The 18,133-nt window shown below is 36.0% G+C and overlaps 1 protein-coding gene and 1 long non-coding RNA gene across 4 annotated transcripts in view; both read right to left on the reverse strand.

Moving 5' to 3' along the window:
- TMEM232 (transmembrane protein 232) overlaps nucleotides 1-18,133 on the reverse strand; it is a 166,693-nt gene that overhangs the window by 5,957 nt on the left and 142,603 nt on the right. For all 3 annotated transcript variants that reach the window (XM_073801920.1, XM_073801918.1, XM_073801921.1), the window contains one exon: nucleotides 10,479-10,543. In XM_073801920.1, coding sequence (XP_073658021.1) covers nucleotides 10,479-10,543 — 65 coding nt within the window. The remainder of the gene's footprint in view (nucleotides 1-10,478; nucleotides 10,544-18,133) is intronic.
- Nucleotides 1,005-4,885, reverse strand: LOC141278204 (uncharacterized). Its single transcript, XR_012330551.1, has 4 exons — nucleotides 4,825-4,885; nucleotides 4,551-4,606; nucleotides 4,375-4,430; nucleotides 1,005-1,121 (listed from the first exon to the last, which is right to left on the reverse strand). It is a non-coding gene; the product is annotated as an uncharacterized lncRNA (long non-coding RNA).

Consider the following 18,133-nt stretch of genomic DNA (forward strand, 5'->3'; position numbering starts at 1 on the left):
TATAACAAAGTGAATCAGTTATACAGTTATACACATACATATGTTCCCATATCTCTTCCCTCTTGTGTCTCCCTCCCTCCCACCCTCCGTATCCCACACCTCTAGGTGGTCACAGAGCACCGAGCTGATCTCCCTGTGCTATGCAGCTGCTTCCCACTAGCTATCTATTTTACATTTGGTAGTGTATATATGTCCATGCCACTCTCTCACTTTGTCACAGCTTACCCTTCCCCCTCCCCATATCCTCAAGTCCATTCTCTAGTAGGACTGCGTCTTTATTCCCGTCTTACCCCTAGGTTCTTCACGACTTTTTTTTTCTTAGATTCCATATATATGTGTTAGCATCCGGTATTTGTCTTTCTCTTTCTGACTTACTTCATTCTGTATGACAGACTCTAGGTCCATCCACCTCACTACAAATAACTCAATTTTGTTTCTTTTTATGGCTGAGTAATATTCCATTGTATATATGTGCCACATCTTCTTTATTCATTCATCCGATGATGGACACTTAGGTTGCTTCCATGTCCTGGCTATTGTAAATAGAGCTGAAATGAACATTTTGGTACATGACTCTTCTTGAATTATGGTTTTCTCAGGGTATATGCCCAGTGGTGGGATTCCTGGGTCATATGGTAGTTTAATTTGTAGTTTTTTAAGGAACCTCCATACTGTTCTCCATAGTGGCTGTACCAATTCACATTCCCACCAGCAGTGCAAGAGTGTTCCCTTTTCTCCACACCCTCTCCAGCATTTATTGTTTCTAGATTTTTTGATGATGGCCATTCTGACCAGTGTGAGATGATATCTCATTGTAGTTTTGATTTGCATTTCTCTAATGATTAATGATGTTGAGCATTCTTTCATGTGTTTGTTGGCAATCTGTAGCTTGAAATTCTTGATCTGGGAAAATATTCAGTATTAAAGCTAGTTTATGTTTATTGGCTTAATTAATATAGATATGTCTTTAGAGTTATCAACATTAAGTAAAATTCCTTTATTGTACCTAGTGAAACTGAGCGGGACCCTGTGGGGCTCCTGGGCACAGACTGTGTCCCCCATTTCTTGTTTGTAGCCTCCATGACCTTTCCTGAGTTCCAAAGGGCAGATTCAAACATGTGCTGATCAGGGAAGGGAGGGGATGAAGAGACAAAGGAGGAGCAGTCAAGAAACAATAGTGCAGCCTTGGGGCAGGGTCCTGGTTCTGCCTCAAGGCATACCATAACAATATCTTTGAGCTTTTCTGCAGAAATAAAACCCCCAACAAATGGAAGATGTTAACCACTTGAGGAAGCATTCTTCATTCCAGAGATAAGGTCACAGTTTGATAACCCTGAGAACCACAGAAGCTCATCAGGAGACTGTCCGAGGCCAGATTAGAGGAATGCAGGCCCTGCACACATCCTGATCCTTATCAGCAACCCCACACTTGAACCATTGCTAGAAAACTCCTCACCAAATCCCACAGGGTTGGGACACACAGTTTTTGAGGGCATGAGCCTGCTGTGTCCCTCTTTGCCTGGCAAAGCAATAAAGCTATTCTTTTCTACTTCACCCAAAACTCTGTCTCCGAGATTTGATTTGGCACCAGTGCACAGAGGCCAAGTTTTTGGCATCACTAGGTTTACTGAGAGTCAAATAAGTTCATGTTATCTCAGTAACAAAATTTTTCAGCAAGAAAAATAGCTTGGGATGATGGCTCAGTTTGTCTAATGTCTCATGAAGTTTTCATGGGTAATCTAAACATACTTTTCGGTAACAAATGATTTAGATAGATGTAAGTGGGCTAAGACTTAAAAATACCTTCCAAAATATTTTGTTAATTTAAACCTTTACAGTTTTGCTAAGTTAAGTTAAATGATGGGAATTCATTGAATGTCTAGATCATTTCCAAGTAAGATAAAATACTGAAACACTAATTGCTAAACAAGTCTAAGTTTACCTACTTTTGTCTTCCTGTTACAGAAAAACTAAAGATATTTAGGTTTATTAGAAATATGTCTTTTACCACATTGAAAAAAAATGTGCTATGAGGAAATGTATGTTTTTAGAAATTATGATATGTATTCATAAAGTTTGTCAGTCAAAAAATACTGGTGTAATAGTTTACAATTGCTTATGCCTTAGTTTTCACTAGAAATTAATGTTTCTAAGGATTAAGAATTCTAATTGATGTATGTAATTAAAATTACCAAAATTAATATTAAAAATAAAGAATGGAAATGCATTTTGTTAAAAGAAAATACTTTTGTCCTAAAATGAGTTTTAAAAAAGGGAGCGATAAAAGGTTTGTGGAAAAGGAACATTGAGAAAAGAGTTATGCATGGTCAAGCTGGCAAAGATTGGAATGAATTTAATTGAGTGAATGAATTTTAATAGCAAAAGCAAGGCAGTGAGAAGCCAGAATTTGGTTTTCTCTGTTGAGAGGACCAAGTTTTCTTGAACTACTGATTTGCCTTTGATAACAGAGTGTATAAGTTTCTTTACCTTTTAAGTAATCTGTTGTAACTTTCTATATTTGCTTTTGAAATCTTTTGTCACTTTGGTTGGGTGGATAACTAAGTGTTGATTCACAGTGACCTATGATCCTCCTTGACCAAGTGTTTTAAAACCTTGATATATTTGACAAACTTCCCCCAAAACAAATACTAAATGAAGTATTACTGATGTGGAAATAATTTTGGTGTTTTCTAGAAGGTCCCCGAAACACTTCAAGAGATTTATTTTCTCTCCTTATTAAAGATATGTTAACTAATTAGGTTTAATATGTATGTTAAATTACATGGGAAGCATTGTCAAATGGGTAATGATAAATTTCTTTAGTTATATTGTATGGGTAAATGTTACTAATATAAACTTCTAGAAATTATAGGAAATTCCTAAAATTCAGATATGTTCTGGTATAATGTTTTCAGTCATAATTCTAGTTATTTTCTTAAAATGTGTGCCACAGAAATAACCAAATTTCCTGTCAACTGCTTTGTATTCAGATCTTTAACCATGTCATCTTAAGTCTTTTGTCATTTACAGAGAGCTATTATTTTGCTCTAATGGTTTTGCAAAAATGCTTCCTCTTCAAGAAGATTCATAGGACTTTTTGAAATACAGGCCTCTGATAATTTTTAGATCATACCACTGAACTGGGTAAGAAATTACAGAACCCCAGTGGAGAACATGATGGCTTCATAAAACTGCTAACAGAAGATCAAGATCAACAAGAATTAGTTACATAGGACTGAATGAGCTGATGAATATGATTATAATTTTTATGAATTTTTGTCTGTAATATTACTGGCTTTTAATCTTTGTGTTCCAGATATAAGGAAACCTTTCCTCTTAAGCTAACTATGATTTACAGAAATTTGGTAAATTATACATTTGTAAGCAGAATGGAAACATTTATCTTTTTCTCTCTACCTGATCCCTCCAGAATTTGGAAGCTCTTCATGAATATTCTCATTTTCATGGCAGTAGTTATTTACATAATTTCACTAAAAATCTGATCTCCTTGTTAGAGGAAACAACTAGAAACACAGGTTATATTACCAAAGCTTTGACTGGAATGTTGTATTTGAGAATGTGCATAGACTCAGATACGACCAGACACCTTTAAGAAACAAAGATTAACTTTATGAAAGAGCCATAGAGCCCCTTGAAAATACAGCCTGGTACCTTGCTCATGGGGTTACCAGCAGCCTTACAGGTGAGGAAGGGAAGTCACTTCCTGGCAGGTGCAGAAACCTCAGGATATTTTGGAGACCTCAAGAAGAGAGGAATTCACCCAAATCTCTAGGTATTACAGGGGAGTCTGATAGCAAGTTCTTGGTGTGGCTTCCTGGCCTCAAGAGGCATTTAAAAGTTCAATCTGGAGATTCCTTATAAAAAGTGGCAGCAAAGCAGATTCGAAAGGGCCTAAATGGTCATTTGCTATCTTGCTGAACTTCTGCAAAATTTCAGGCCAAGTTTAATGAAACTAACCTTATTTTGCAAACATATTAGTCTCAATTTGGCTACCTTTGTTAGAAATGAGGGTGATTTTAGAGAGAAGAAACTGTTTCAGTAGAAACTTAATACACAATTATGGATATCAGATTGTAGTTCTGTTAATTGTCTTTGAGGTTCTGTTTTTCTGCAAACTGGACTGGATCCTGAATTCTTCAAGTCTCCTCAAATATTTGGCTATAGCTCTTGAAATTAACATTTCCAGCTTTTCTCCCACTTCTGACGTGGAATCATTGAGAATAAATCTGCCCTGTCTATGGAATCCTGCAAACTGAAGCTGAACAACTTGATATAAACTTAAGAGAGATCACAATAGCCCATCATTAGATAATCTTCATTCCTGTTGCTCTATGAGCCACTCAGAAAGCTTACCTGCACACCCAATGACATCACCAGAGATATTTCAAACTCTACAAGATGCTCTGACCCTGAAATTTAGAAATATTTTTAAATGGCAGCTCTCAGGACTCAGACACTGGGTTTATAATTTGTTCCAGCCATTAACTTTTGTTTCTCTTTTGTTTTCTTAGAAATGCCTTATTAAATACCTGATTTCTCACACAATATAGAACTAACTTTGAGAGTGCAGCCCCATTACCACCTCCTGAAATAAAACACATTTAACTGAACTAAGTAACTCATTCAAAGAGATAGGGAGTAATCTATCACATTAGATCCTTAGGCTCTGAAAATTTTAAAGGTAGGACTTAAGGGAGCAGAATCTGCCACCCCAAAACGTGTCTCTTTGAAATATTATTTTGAGCTGGTTATTTCCTAAGAAAGAGCAGAAATCAAAAACACTCTGAAATCAAAAACACTCACCTCCTCTAATGGGCACACTAAAGTCACAACCATTTGCAGAATAACCACCAATGAAAAAAACTGGAACCTACAAGAAAAGATCTTCTACAACTAAAGACACAAAGAAGGAACCACAATGAGACAGGTTGGAGGGGAAGACCTGTAATATAGTCAAGTCCCATACCCCCGAGGGGGAGACCCACAAACTGGAGAATAATTACATTGTAGACGCTCTCCCACAGGAGTGAGAGTTCTGAGCCCCACATCAGACCCCCCATCCTGGGAGTCCTGCGCTGAGAAGATGAGCACCCAGAACATTTGGCTTTGGAGGCCAAGGGGCTTAATTTTGGTAGAGCCATGGGGCTGGGAAAATAGAGACTTCATTGTTACAGGTGCAACAAAATCACCCATGCTACAGAACCCAGGACAGAAGCAGTATTTTGATAGGATCCTGGGTGAGACCTACCTGCTGAACCTGGACAGTCTCCTGGAGAGGCAGAAGGCAACTGCAGCTCACCCTGGGGACATAGACACAGGTGGCAGCCATTTTGGGGAGTGTTCTCTACCACATGGACACTGGTGCTGGTGGACGCTATTGTGGAACCCTCCCTCTAGCTCATTAGCATCAATAACTGGCTCCACTCAACAGCCTGTAGGTGCCAGTGCTGGGCCACCTCAGGCCAAGCAATTAACTGTGTGGGGACCTGCCTCACCCATCAGCAGACAGGCTGCATTAAGACTCCCTGAGCCCACAGCCACCTCTGGACACAGCCATGCCCACCAGAGGGCCCAGAAACCAGCTCCACCAACCACTAGGCAGAAACCAGTCCTAGAATCCCTTGGGCCTTGGTTCTGCCCTCCAGGGAGCCTGCTCTAGCTTACTGACCAACTTCAAGTACCAGGGGTCAGACACCAGAGGCAAGAAAGCTACAAACCTGCAGCCTGCAGACCCAGGAAGCCCACCAGCAAGCCAGAGCCTGCCCTGGGACCACCTGGGCACCAGCCCTGCTTACTAGGAGGCACCACCAGTGAGTGGGCAACAGCACTGAACTCTTGTGGACCCTGACTCTGCCCACCAGTGAGCCAGTACTAGCCCTGGGGTGTCCTGGGGTTCTGCAGTCAGCCACCTTGTGACCCAGTCCCACCAATCAGCATCCAGCAGCCTCTGCATGAAGCAGGACCTAGCAACTAAATGGACTGGGGACCAACCAACCTACCAGACCTTCCGCACAGCTGGTCTGCCACAAAATAAAGACCTGAGCAGCCCTCAAAGGGGGAACCACTAGGGCATATAGTTCAGGTGATGAAAGGGGAATGTGCTACTGGGATGCACAGGACATCTCCTACAAAAGTTCACTCCTCCAAGGTCAGGAAATGTAAACAACCTACCATATACATAAAAATAAAAACAGCAACTTAGGCAAAATGAGGTGACACGGGAACGTGTTCCTAATGAAGAAACAATATAAAACCCCAGAAGAGCTAAGGAAACTGGAGGTAGTCAATCTACCCAAGATAGAGTTCAGGGTAGTGATCGTAAAGATGATCAAAGAACTTGGGAGAAGAATGGATGCACAGAGTGAGAACTTAGAAGTTTTTAACAAAGAGTTAGAAAATATAAAGAACAACAAAACAGAGATGAAGAATACAATAAATGAAATGAAAAATGCACTAGAAGGACTCAATAGTAGAGTAAATGCTACAGAGGAACGGATCAGTTAGCTAGAAGACAATGTAGTGGAAATCACTGCTGCTGAACAGAAAAAAGACGGAAAAGAAATGAGGATAGTTTAAGAGACCTCTGGGACAACATCAAGCACAATAATATTCACATTAGAGGGGTCCCAGTAGGAGAAGAGAGACAGAGAAAGGGGCTGAGAACATTTTGGAAGACATAATAGCTGAAAATGTCCCTAACCTGGGAAAGGAAAGAGAAATCCAAGTCCAGGAGGCCTAAAGAGGACCATATAGGATTAACCCAAAGAAGAACACACCAAGACACACAGTAATTGAAATGACACAAATTAAAAATAAAGAGAGAATATTAGAAACAGCAAGGAAAAGGCAACAAATAACATAAAAGGGAACTCCCATAAAGCTATCAGATGATTTTTCAGCAGAAACTCTGCAGGCCAAAAGGCAGTGGGACAATATACTTAAAGTGATGAAAGGGGAAAAAACTACAACCAAGAATACTTTACCCAGCAAGGCTCTCATTCAGATTTGATGGAGAGATCAAAAGCTTTATAGACAAGTAAAACCTAAAAGGGTTCAGCACCACCAGACCATCTTTACAACAAATGTAAAAGTAACTTCTCTAGGTGAAAAAGAAAAGACCACAACTAGAAACAAGAAAATTACAAAAAAAAAGAAAGCTCATTGGCAATGGCAAACATATAGTAAATGTAGGAAATCACCCATGCACACACCTAGTAGGAAGGTTAGAAGACAAAAGTAGTAAAATCATCTATAACCACAATAAGCAGTTAAGGGATACACAAAACCATTAGATGTAAAATATGATATCAAAAACAGTATTTGTGAGGGAAGCAGAATAAAATGCAGGGGTTTTAAAATGCATTTGAAAGTAAGAGATCAGCAACTTAAAAACAATCAGTCATGTATATCGATTGCTATATAAACACATCATGGTAACCACAAACCAAAAACCTATATTAGATATATGCACAAAAAAGAAAAAGGAATCCAAGTGTAACACTAGTCACCAAATCACAAGGGAAGAGAACAAAAGAAGAAACAAAAAAGACTTAAGAAAACAACCCCAAAACAATTTAAAAAATGGCAATAAGGACATATCTATCAATAATCACCTTAAATGTAAACAGACTAAATGCTCCAATCAAGACACAGAGTGGCTGAGTAGATACAAAAATAAGACCCATACATATGCTGTAGACAAGAGACTCACTTCAGATCTAAAGACACACACAGACTAAAAGTGAGGGGATGGAAAAAGGTATTCCATCCAAATGGAAATCAGAAGAAAGCTGGGGAAGCAGTACTTATAGCAGACAAAATAGACTTTAAAGTACAGTCATTACAAGAGACAAAGAAAGACACTACATTATGATCAAGGGATCAATCCAAGAAGAAGATGTAACAATTGTAAATATGCACCCCAACATACAAGCACCTAAATACATAAAGAAATATTACGGACATAAAGGGAGAAATTAACAGTAACACCAGTAGGGGACTGTGACACCCCACTTACATCAATGGACAGATCATCTGGACATGAAATCAATAAGGAAACACAGGCCATAAAGAAAACATTAGACCATATGGACTTAATTGATATAGATAGATAGATAGATAGATCATTCCATCTGAAAGCAGCAGAATACACATTCTATTCAAGTGCACATGGAACATTCTCCAGGACAGATCATATGCTGGGCCACAAATGAAGCCTCAGTAAATTTAAAATATTAAAATCATATCAAGCATCTTTTCTGACCACAACACTATCAGACTAGAAATTAACTACAAGAAAAAAACTGTAAAAAAGACAAACACATGGAGGCTAAACAATATGCTACTAGACAACCAATGGATCAAAGAAGAAATCAAAGAGGAACTCAGCAAACACCTAGAGACAAATGAAAACGAAAACATGACTATCCAAAAACTATGGGACGCAACAAAAGCAATTCTAAGAAGGTTTATGACACAATCTTGCATCAGGAAACTAGAAAAATCTCAAATAAACAGCTTTACTTTCCACCTAAAGGAACTAGAGAAGAAGAACAAACAAAACCCAAAGTAGTAGAAGGAAAGATATCATAAAGATCAGAGCAGAAATAAATGAAATAGAGATTAAAAAAACAATAGAGAAGCTCAATGAAGCTAAAAGCTGATTCTGTGAAAAGATAAGCAAAGTTGATAAACCTTTAGCCAGACTCATCAAGAAAAGAAGGGACAGGGCCCAAATCAATAAAATCAGAAATGAAAAAGGAAAATATACAACCAACACCGCAAAAATACAAAAGATGCTGAGCCTACTATGAAAAACTATATATATATGTCAATAAAATGGACAACCTAGAAGAACTGGACAAATTCTTAGAAATGTACACTCTCCCAAGACTGAACCAGGTGAAATACAAAATACGAACAGATCAATTACCAGTAATGAAATTGAATCAGTAATAAAAAACTCCCAACAAACAAATGTTAGGACCAGATGGCTTCACAGATGAATTCTACCAAACACTTAGAGAAGAGTTAACACCTATCTTTCTCAAACTATTTAAAAAACTGCAGAAGAAGGAATGCTTCCAAACGCATTCTATGCGGCCAGAATCACCCTGATACCAAAATCAAAGTTATCATAAAAAAGAAAATTATAGGCCAATATCACTGATGAACACAGAAACAAATATCCCCAACAAAATATTAGCAAACTGAATCCAACAACACATTAAAAGGATTATATAGGATGATCAAGTGGGATTTATCCCAGGTATATGAGGATTTTTTAATATTTGCAAATCAATCAATGTGATACACCACATTAAGAAAAGGAAGTATAAAAACCATATGATCATCTCAGTAGATGCAGAAAAAGCTTTCAACAAAATTAGACATTGATTTCGATAAAAACTCTTCCAAAAGTGGGCACAGAGGGAACATACCTCAACATATTAAAGCCCATATATGACAAACGTACAGCTAACATCATTCTCAATGGTGAAAACCTGAAAGTATTTCCTCTAAGATCAGGAATAAGACAAGGATGTCCACTCTTGCCACTTTTATTCAACATAATTTTGGAAGTCCTAGCCACAGGAATGCAAGAAGAAAAAGAAATAAAAGGAATCCAAAGTGGAAAGGAAGAAGTAAAACTGTCACTGTGCAGATGACATGATACTATACATAGAAAATCCTAAAGATGCCACCAGAAAACTGCTAGAGCTCATCAATGAATTCAGTAAAGTTGCAGGACACAAAATTAACATACAGAAATCTGCTGCATTTTTATAAACTATCAGAAAAAGAAATTAAGGAAACAATCCCATTTACCATCACATAAAAAGAATAAAATACCTAGGAATAAACCTACCTAAGGAGGTAAAAGACCCATATACTCGGAAAACTATAAGACACTGGTGAAAGAAATTGAAAATGTCATAAACAGGTGGACTGGAAGAATTAATATTGTTAAAATGACCACACTCCCCAAGGCACTCTACAGATTCAATGTAATCCTGATCAAAATACCAAGGGCATTTTTCCCAGAACTAGAATAATTTAAAAATTTTTATGGAAACACAAAAGACCCTGAATTGTCAAAATCATCTTGAGAAAGAAGAACAGAGAGGAATCATGCTCCCTGACTTCAGACTATACTCCAAAGCTTCAGTAATCAAAACAGTATGCTACCAGCACAAGAACAGATACAGAGATCAATGGAACAGAATAGAGAGCCAAGAAATAAACCCATACACTTATGTTCAATTATTACATAACAAAAGAGACAAGAATATACAATGGAGAAAAGAGAGTCTTCAATAATTGGTGCTGGGATAAATGGACAGCTACATGTAAAATAATTAAATTAGAACATTCTCTAACACTATACACAAAAATAAACTCAAAATGAATTAAAGATCAAAATGAATTAAAGACTTAAGACTGGAAACCATAAATACCTTAGAGCAAAACATAGGCAGAACACTCTTCGATGTAAATCGTAGCAATTTTCTGGCTCTGTCACCTAAAGGAAAAGAAATAAAAGCAAAAATAAACAAAGGGGCCTAATTAAACTTAAAAGCTTTTGCATAGCAAAGGAAATGACCAACAAAATGAAAAGACAACTTACTGAATGGGAGAAAATATTTGCAAATGATATGACCCATAACAAGTCAATATCCAAAATATATAAACAGCTCATACAACTCAACATCAGAAAAACAAATAACCCAATTGAAAAATGGGCAGAAGAACTGAATAGACATTTATCCAATGACAACATTCATATGGCCAACAGGCACTTGAAGAGAAACTCAATATCATTAATCATCAGAAAAATGCAAATTAAAACCACAATGAGATATCACCCCACACCCATCAGAATGGCTATCATCAAAAAGACCACAAATAACAAATGCTGGTGAGGATGTAGAGGAAAGGAAACCCTCATACACTGTTGGTGACAATGTCCATTGGTGTAGCTATTGTGGAAAACATTATGGAGCTTTCTCAAAAAACTAAAAATAGAACTACCATATCACCCAGCAATGCCACTCCAGGTATATATCTAAAAAAAACAAAAACACTAATTTGAAATGATGTCAATGTTCAAAGCACCATTATTTACAATTGCCAAGATACAGAAGCAACCTAGGTGTCCATCAACAGAGGAATGGAAAAGAAAATGTGGTATGTGTGTGTGTATATACATATACACCCATACATACATATATACATATATACAAAATGGAATACTACTCAGCCACAAAAAGGAACAAATTTTTGCCATTTGCAACAACATGGTTGGACTTGGCAGGTATTATGCTAAGTGAAATAAGTCAGACAGACAAATACTTTATGATTTCACTTATATGTGGAATCAAAAAATAAACTAATGAATATAACAAAAAGGAAATAGACTCACAGATACAGAAAAGAAACTAGTGGTTAACAGTGGGGAGGGAGAAGGGGGGAGAGGCAAGATAGGGGTAGGGACTTAAGAGTTACAAATTATTATGTATAAAATACATAAGCTACAGGATATACTGGACAACACAGGGAATATAGCCAATATTTTATAATAACTATGTATGGAATATAACCTTGAAAAATTATAAGCACTATGTTGTACACCTGTAACTTATATAATATTGTTCATCAACTATAATTCAATAAAAAAAATTTTAAATTATCAATATAACATAACACTAATAGGTTAGAGAAAAAAATGATCATCTCCATATATTAAAAAGGTCAAGTTATGTAGTCCCAAGATAAATGCATTTTAAAACTCTAATCAAACTGTGAATTGAGGGGGACTTCTTTTTTTTTTTTTTTTTTTTTTTTTTTTGAGGGGGACTTCTTTAACTTAGGAAACTATACCAGTCCAAAACTGCATCAAAAGATACACATAACAGTGAGACTTTAGAAGAATCTCTTTTTGATTCAAGAAAAAGGTAAAGATCTCATAATCACCACTTTTTTCCAAGATTACCTAGACTTCCTAGCCTAGATATAAGTAAAGAAATAAGCATATAAATAATATTGTCATTTACAGGGTATATGATGTATACCTAGACATAACAGGAGATTCCACAGTCTATCAAGACTATTAAGAGACTTTAAATGTTTTCTAGCAAACAATATTAATGTAGAGTGATCAATAGTTTATGCAGTATCCAACAAGGAGTGTTTTAAGAAATTTATATAATTTCATTGCAGGATGAAAGATCTAAATAAAATGGAGACTTATCATGGAGATCACAAATATTCTCAATTGATTGATAAACCCATTACAATTCAAGTAAAATTTCCACCAAGACTATTTGTAGGATTGGACAAATTGATCCTAAGATCCATAAAAGAAGTGAAGAATCAAGAACAGATAAAACGTTGTACATGAAAAACTAGAGAAGGGGATTTGCCCTACACACTCAAAGACTCATTATAAAGCTATATCATTAAAGCAGTGAGTATCTGGGAAAGAAACAGAAATCAAAGGACTGAATAGATAAACAGACTATATGTGTATGCTATATGACAGACATAGCATTACAAACCTGTTGCAAAAGAATATCCAATAAAATGCTGCCAAGACGATTTGCATTCCCTAAGGAAAAATGATAAAAATAGATCCATTATACTGAGCACAAAAATAAAATATTCTAGATGGGTTAAAGACCAAAATGTGAAAAACAAAACTGTGAAAATTTCTCAAGAAGATATGGGAGAATATTCTTAGGATATCGAGATAGGGAAGGATTTTCTGAATAAGATACAAAAATGCAGAATAGTTAAAGAAAAGTATAAATTGAATACACTGAACTTAAAAACTTTAATACATCAAAAGCTATTCTAAAAAATTATGACAGAACTTATATTTTGGGGAAATATCTGAGCAACTTTTGAATTTAAATTAAAAAATCGAATTAATGAAAAAAATTCAAACAACAGTAGAAAAAAATGACCCAGGCTATGGTCAGGTATTTCACTGAAGAGGACTCTAAGTAGCCGATCAACCTATTCAGAGTTGCACAACTGAAGGAACAGTAGGAGAATGCAAATCATAGCAACACTGGGACACCATTTCATATACTGGTAAAGAAAATTAAATCTCTTTTCCCTAAGTTTTGGCAAAAATTTGGATTAGCATGAATTCTTACACATCATTCTATAAATTATACAATCACTTTGTATAACAGTTTGGCAATAGCTAGTAAAGCTTAAAAATTCACACTTGTATGACTCAACAATTCCTTTTCTAGGTAAGCTCTTACTCTGGGAAGCTCTTACTCATGTTCCTGAGGAAACATGAGCTAGAAAATTCATTCTAACATTGGTTGGAATTGAAAAATAAAAAAGTTGTAATTACCTAATTGTTTATTTGTAACAGAAGAGATGATCTAAGGTTTAGTCATATATTTGTATACTAGACAGCAGTTAAAATGAATGAATTAGATCTATAACCAACAACATAGGTAGTTCTAAAATATATAATGTTGGGAAAAAATTCCCACATTACTGAATTTCAGAAACAATGTTGAGTAAAATAGCATATTGCAAATACACAGATATATTAGAAAATTTTTAATAAAAATTAAAAAACCCTAAACAAAGGAAGCAGATTGCTTATTGATATCTAGAATAAGTATAGACACTTGGACATGACTAATACTCTGAAATATTTAGAATAGTCATTAGTTCTAAAGAGAGAAGGTAAATGGATGGAGGTGTAAGAATGTTAAAAGAGACAAAGAGAAAATAAGAATATAAACAAAGAGAATAAAATGCAGAACGAGCTCACATCTCTTCAATCTGAGTACATGGGGGTGCATATTCTATTATTTTTGATATTTGGTTCATATTTGGCAATTTTTTATACATATATATTTTTTACTCTTTTAATAGCCTACTTTATTAAATCAATTTTACTTTTTTTAATTGAAGTATAGTTGATTTACAATGTTGTATTAATTTCTGCTGTAAAGCAAAGTGATTCAGTTATACATATATATACATTTTTATATTCTTTCCATTATGGTTTATCTCAGGATATTGAATATAGTTCCCTGTGCTATTCAGTAGGGCCTTATTGTTATATTTTTAATTATATTTAGACTTAAGACTTAAATATAACCATATAAAAGTAAGAAGGCCATTCTAATTTTGATACCAAAGAGAGAAAAAAATACAGGATAATGGTGACTCATTTGACCATAGAAAAATTGAAAATTAAATGTTTGTATGGCTAACACAAGAAGAAAGAAATTTAAATATACAGTTGACCCTTGAACAACACAGGTTTGAACTGCATGGATCCACTTATACACAGATTTTTTTCAGTAGTAAACACTACAATACTACATGCTTCCGCAGTTGGTTGAGTCCTCAGCTACAGAACCAAGGATACAGAGGAACCACGTATAGGGAGGGCTGACTATAAGTTATACAGGATTTTTGACTTCAAGGAGGGTGAGTGCCCCTACCCCCACACTGTTCAAGGGTCAGATGTAAATGATTAGCAGGGGAATATAATATCAACATATGGGACAAAGTGTTAAAATTCTTCACATATCGAAAGAATTGTGAATCAATTGGGAAAAGATATAGACTATCTTTTTTAAAAATGGCCAAAAAAAGACAGGAAGCTGTGGCCAATAAAATTAGAAAATAAAAACATTGTGGCAAATCAATTAGCAAAATCAAGGCACCTGCAACTCAATAGTAACCAGAGATATGCAAATTATATCAATCATTATGCAGCATTTTTCACTTTAATATTGGAAATATCTAGTAAAAAAAGTTAATAATGCTGTGCATTAAAAGTTAATAATGCAGAGAGTGTGGGAAGTGGCTGTGATTTACTACTGGTGGGAAGGATAAATTGGTAAAGGCTTCTGAATGGTGGTTTGGAAGTACTTAACAACTATTAAAATATATGTCCCTCTCGGAACCCTCCCACACTGTTGGTGGGAATGTAAACTGGTGCAACGACTATGGAGGTTTCTTAAAAAAATTAAAATAGAGTTACCATATGATCCAGCAATCCCACTCCTGGGCATATGTCCACAAAAGACAAAAACTCTTATTTGAAAAGACACATGCACCCCAGTGGTCATAGAAGCACTATTCACAATAGCCAAGACATGGAAGCAACCTAAATGGCCATCAACAGATGAATGGATAAAAAAAGATGTGGTACATATATATAATGGAATATTACTCAGCCATAAAAAGGAATGAAATAATGCCATTTGCAGCAACATGGATGGACCTAGAAATTATCATACTAAGTGAAGTAAGTCAAAGACAAGTATCATATGATATAATTTATATGTGGAACCTAAAATATGATCCAAATGAAGTGATTTACAAAACAGAAACAGACTCAGACATAGAAAACAAACTTATGGTTACCAAAGGAGAAAGGGGGGGAGAGAAAACTGGGAATTTGGAATTAACAGATACACACTACTATATATAAATAAAATAAACAACAAGGATTTACTGTATAGCACAGAAAACTATATTCAATATCTTGTAATAACCTATAATGGAAAAGAATCTGAAAAAGTATATATATAACTGAATCACTTTGCTATATACCTGAAAAACTGTAAATCAACTATACTTCAATTAAAAATTTTTTTATTTAATTAATTAATTAACTTATTTATTTATTTTTGGCCACCTTGGGTCTTCACTGCTGTGCAGGCTTTCTCTAGTTGTAGCCAGCAGGGGCTACTCTTCATTGCAGCATGTGGGCTTCTCATTGCGGTGGCTTCTCTTGTTGCAGAGCATGGGCTCTAGGCACACGGGCTTCAGTAGTTGTGGCTCATGGGTTCTAGAGCACAGGCTCAGTAGTTGTGGTGCATGGACTTAGTTGTCTGGGAGCACGTAGGATCTTCCCAAACCAGGACATGAACCTGTGTCCCCTGCATTGGCAGGCAGATTCTTAAGCGCTGCGCCACCAGGGAAGTTCCCCCCAAATTTTTCTTAATTGTGCATCCCTCTGATTACAAATCTATGCTTACACATTCTTATTCTAAGTAATAAGGAAAGACGTTCACTACTTCTTCACTATAAGAATATTAACTTCAGCAAGCACTAATTTAAACATGCATAAACTTAAGATAATATAAATGGCCAACAACAGGGAAATAGTTAAATAATATGAGTAACTACTCAAGGGTTATTTTGAAGTAATTACAAATGATGCTGCAGAAAATAAAATTTGATTATTAAGAGAAAAAGGCAAGCTGTAAAACTCTTAAGCAGTGTGTCAAATAGAGTCCCATTTTATATGTGTATAGACTTATGGTATGTGTAATTCATTGTGTATATTTAACAGTGTGTCATATTTTGTTTGTTTGTGGGTATTTGTATACACAATGTTGAAAGAACAGAATTGTACAGTGTATAAGCAAGATAACACTTTAATCCCCTCTGGGCTCTCCTTTCCAGGTAGTTTTCGGTTGGATCTAGTTCTTTCCTATATCCTGGGTGAAATCTAGGTCAGACCAGATCTAGTTTATGATCACTTCAGAAAAATATTTCTTCAGTCACTTTGGTTATAATTTAGTTTCAATTATTAAAATATCCAGTCATGTGTAATGGACAAACTTCATTTTAGATTAATGTTTCTACCGTCCTTTAGCTTGGTAACAGTACTAATGACAGAGGACATGAATGACTTCTTTTTTCTCCTAAAGCTCTTCTGCCTGCTATCCCTGACTTCTGATCTTCCCAGGGTAGAAGGGAAGGAAGTTGCTGAAGTGGGGAGAAGAGGTGAAGGTCAGAAATGACTTCTGTTGCCTAGCACTGTCATGATGTGACACTTCTGCCTTCTGAGCCTGGCATGTCTTAAATATGTTTCCTGGAGATTCCCAAAGGGCAGCAACATTAATATGAAACATGTATCCTATAGCTGACCACTTACTTCTCCCCTCAGCTATTGACTTCAAGTCCTCCATTCTGTTTGCTACCAATGTCTCTCACTCCTGGACGGCCCACACCTTGACCATGAAAAACACTCAGATGTTCTTCCGGCCCGACACATTTCAAAAATTGCTGACTATTTCAAATGAGCCACTTCCCCTCACTATGACACCACAGCACACCACCCAGATTTCTATGCGTAGCTTCTTACATGGCAAGAGGTAAAGTAAACTCTCTCCTGAGAGGGCAGACGCAGAGCACGGAGCCCAGCCCTCTCCAAAGGAAATCTCTCCCTTAAACTCTTCAAGAAGGAATGCTCAGTAATGTGTGCTTAGTAATGATTGTTGGCTAATGGTAATCAAACCTTTCCTTTAGCTATTTCTCAAGAAGTCCTGCACAGAGTTCACTTTAGCATATACATCCTTTTGGAGCCTTGCTGAATCTGAAACAGACTCACCTTCACATGTATATGGATTTAATACACACACATATTTAAGTATACCTGAATGTTGGGATGTTTTATTAACAAATGTTATCAGCAGTTATCACTAGGAAGTAGAATTATAGTGACTGTTGCTTGGATATTTTAAATTTTTCATGTTAAACTTAGGATATAGGTGTTTCTTGGTGATGGGTAAAACAGTCCTAAAGACTGAGGGCAAATTTATGCTCAGAGAACTATGGTGCAGAAAGTGAATAAAATAAACACATCTCCTGGCTTGAGCACCCAAACTACTGAGTATCTACAGTCTACTTGGAACTAAGTATATGTCAAATGTTCATAGCTCTTCCTTTGCCTCTGAAACTCAGATAGGCAACAAGATAGATGTTTAATGAGAAAGAATGTAAAAAACCCCACCTGGATTTCAAGACAGTATAATTTTATTTCCTTTCTATTTTCTGCTCAATGGTTTTGGCTGGTAGCCATGTAATAAAATCTTTCTTAAATCTGTTTGGCAGTCATATTTTAAGAGCTAGTTTTATGTACACTAAAGAATGATATTACTAAGGTGTCTTTTGTCATAATCGAGAGTTTTTCTCATTAGCAATAATCTCAGGTATAAAATATCTAAATCACAGCTCTAAATCTATAACTGACTTGCAAATTATTTCATCCATCCATCCATCATTTATTTCCCTAATATTTATAGAGTGCCTAGGCCCTGTGGTAGGTTTG

This window comes from Tursiops truncatus, chromosome 3 (assembly GCF_011762595.2).
Source record: "Tursiops truncatus isolate mTurTru1 chromosome 3, mTurTru1.mat.Y, whole genome shotgun sequence".
Taxonomy (NCBI): domain Eukaryota; kingdom Metazoa; phylum Chordata; class Mammalia; order Artiodactyla; family Delphinidae; genus Tursiops; species Tursiops truncatus.